This window comes from Rhagoletis zephyria, unplaced genomic scaffold, assembly GCF_001687245.7.
Source record: "Rhagoletis zephyria isolate East Lansing unplaced genomic scaffold, Rhagoletis_zephyria_1.1 Rzeph_scaffold_63055, whole genome shotgun sequence".
Taxonomy (NCBI): Eukaryota; Metazoa; Arthropoda; class Insecta; order Diptera; family Tephritidae; genus Rhagoletis; species Rhagoletis zephyria.
The window spans coordinates 1-1152 of NW_016220106.1; the positions used below are offsets into that span (position 1 = coordinate 1).

At 44.6% G+C, this 1152-nt stretch overlaps 1 protein-coding gene across 1 annotated transcript; it reads right to left on the reverse strand.

Moving 5' to 3' along the window:
• Positions 1 to 11: 11 nt before the first annotated feature.
• Positions 12 to 720, reverse strand: LOC108356669 (uncharacterized; the record flags this gene model as incomplete). Its single annotated transcript, XM_017607769.1, has 1 exon — positions 12 to 720. A coding segment is annotated over exon 1 (709 nt), but the record flags the coding sequence as incomplete, so codon positions are not given.
• Positions 721 to 1152: the final 432 nt, after the last annotated feature.

The window sequence follows — 1152 nt, forward strand, 5'->3', positions numbered from 1 at the left end:
ATACATTTTACAAATGTCCCCTGTTAGGGCAACCGAATGTGAGCGAAAATGAATTAGGGTGTCGGCTAGTTTTTCCTGTATGGTTGGACCCATCACTAATACTTCGTTTAACGAATAACCAGTTGTTGTCAGTGCTGATCCGTCGAAGACTACCCTAAGTTTTGTTGTTGTGCTTTCGTTCTTGAGCACGCAATGGTTAGGCATGAAATATGTGGGGACCGATGGCGGCGGCTTCGATATAGGAGACATTTGTTGAAGCTCGCAATCCTCTTTCATAAATGATACGTATAGTGATTTCAAATCATCATTAAGTTGAAGACGTCTTTCAAGAGTCAGGAACCGCCGCAACAGCTGCTGGTATGAATCCCCAAGTAGGTGTACGCTGGGCTTTACGGGCAGCCGAACCGAATATTCGCCTGTCGCCATGCGACTATAGTTTGCATTGAAGTAAGCTTCGCAATCGATTTTCTCCTTCGTTGCTCTCCGAATAGGTTCAAAGCTGTTGTCTATTTCCCAAAATGACCGCACTATGTCATTAGTGCATCGATGATCGGTTTCCGAATCTAGTGAATTTGTTGCTGTAGTTGTAAGTGGGAATAGCTTCGACGATATACCTCGACCTCCAGATACCACCCAGCCGAGACGAGTTTTCTGCAAAATTTGGTATTTTTTCAGGCGAATTTGACCAATGCAAAGTAAATCAAAGAATATACCGGCCATTATCAGAAGATCCACACGTTGTGTCTTATGGAATTCGGGATCAGCAAGGTTGATGTTCGCCGGAATATCTCAACCAGTGATGTCAAGCGGATAATTCGGTTGATGCTCGGTTATTGTTTGAGTTACGGCTGAGGCTAGGCTCGCGGTGAAACCGTTGTGTAGTGACTGAATGGTGATGTTAATGCTGGAATTAACAACGAGTCCTGAATCTCCAATACCCGAAACTGCGACAGACGATTTTGATTTTTTAAGCTGTAATTGATGAGCAAGTCTCGTCGTTATAAAATTAAGCTGCGAATCTGAATCGAGAATGGCGCGACATGGTACCAGAGAGTCCACGCTGTTCTGAATTAAGACAACGGCAGTCGCAAGTAGCACACATTCGTTTGAGCCGGCGTGTGAAGTGGATGAGAGTGAGTCGCTGCTTGTTGT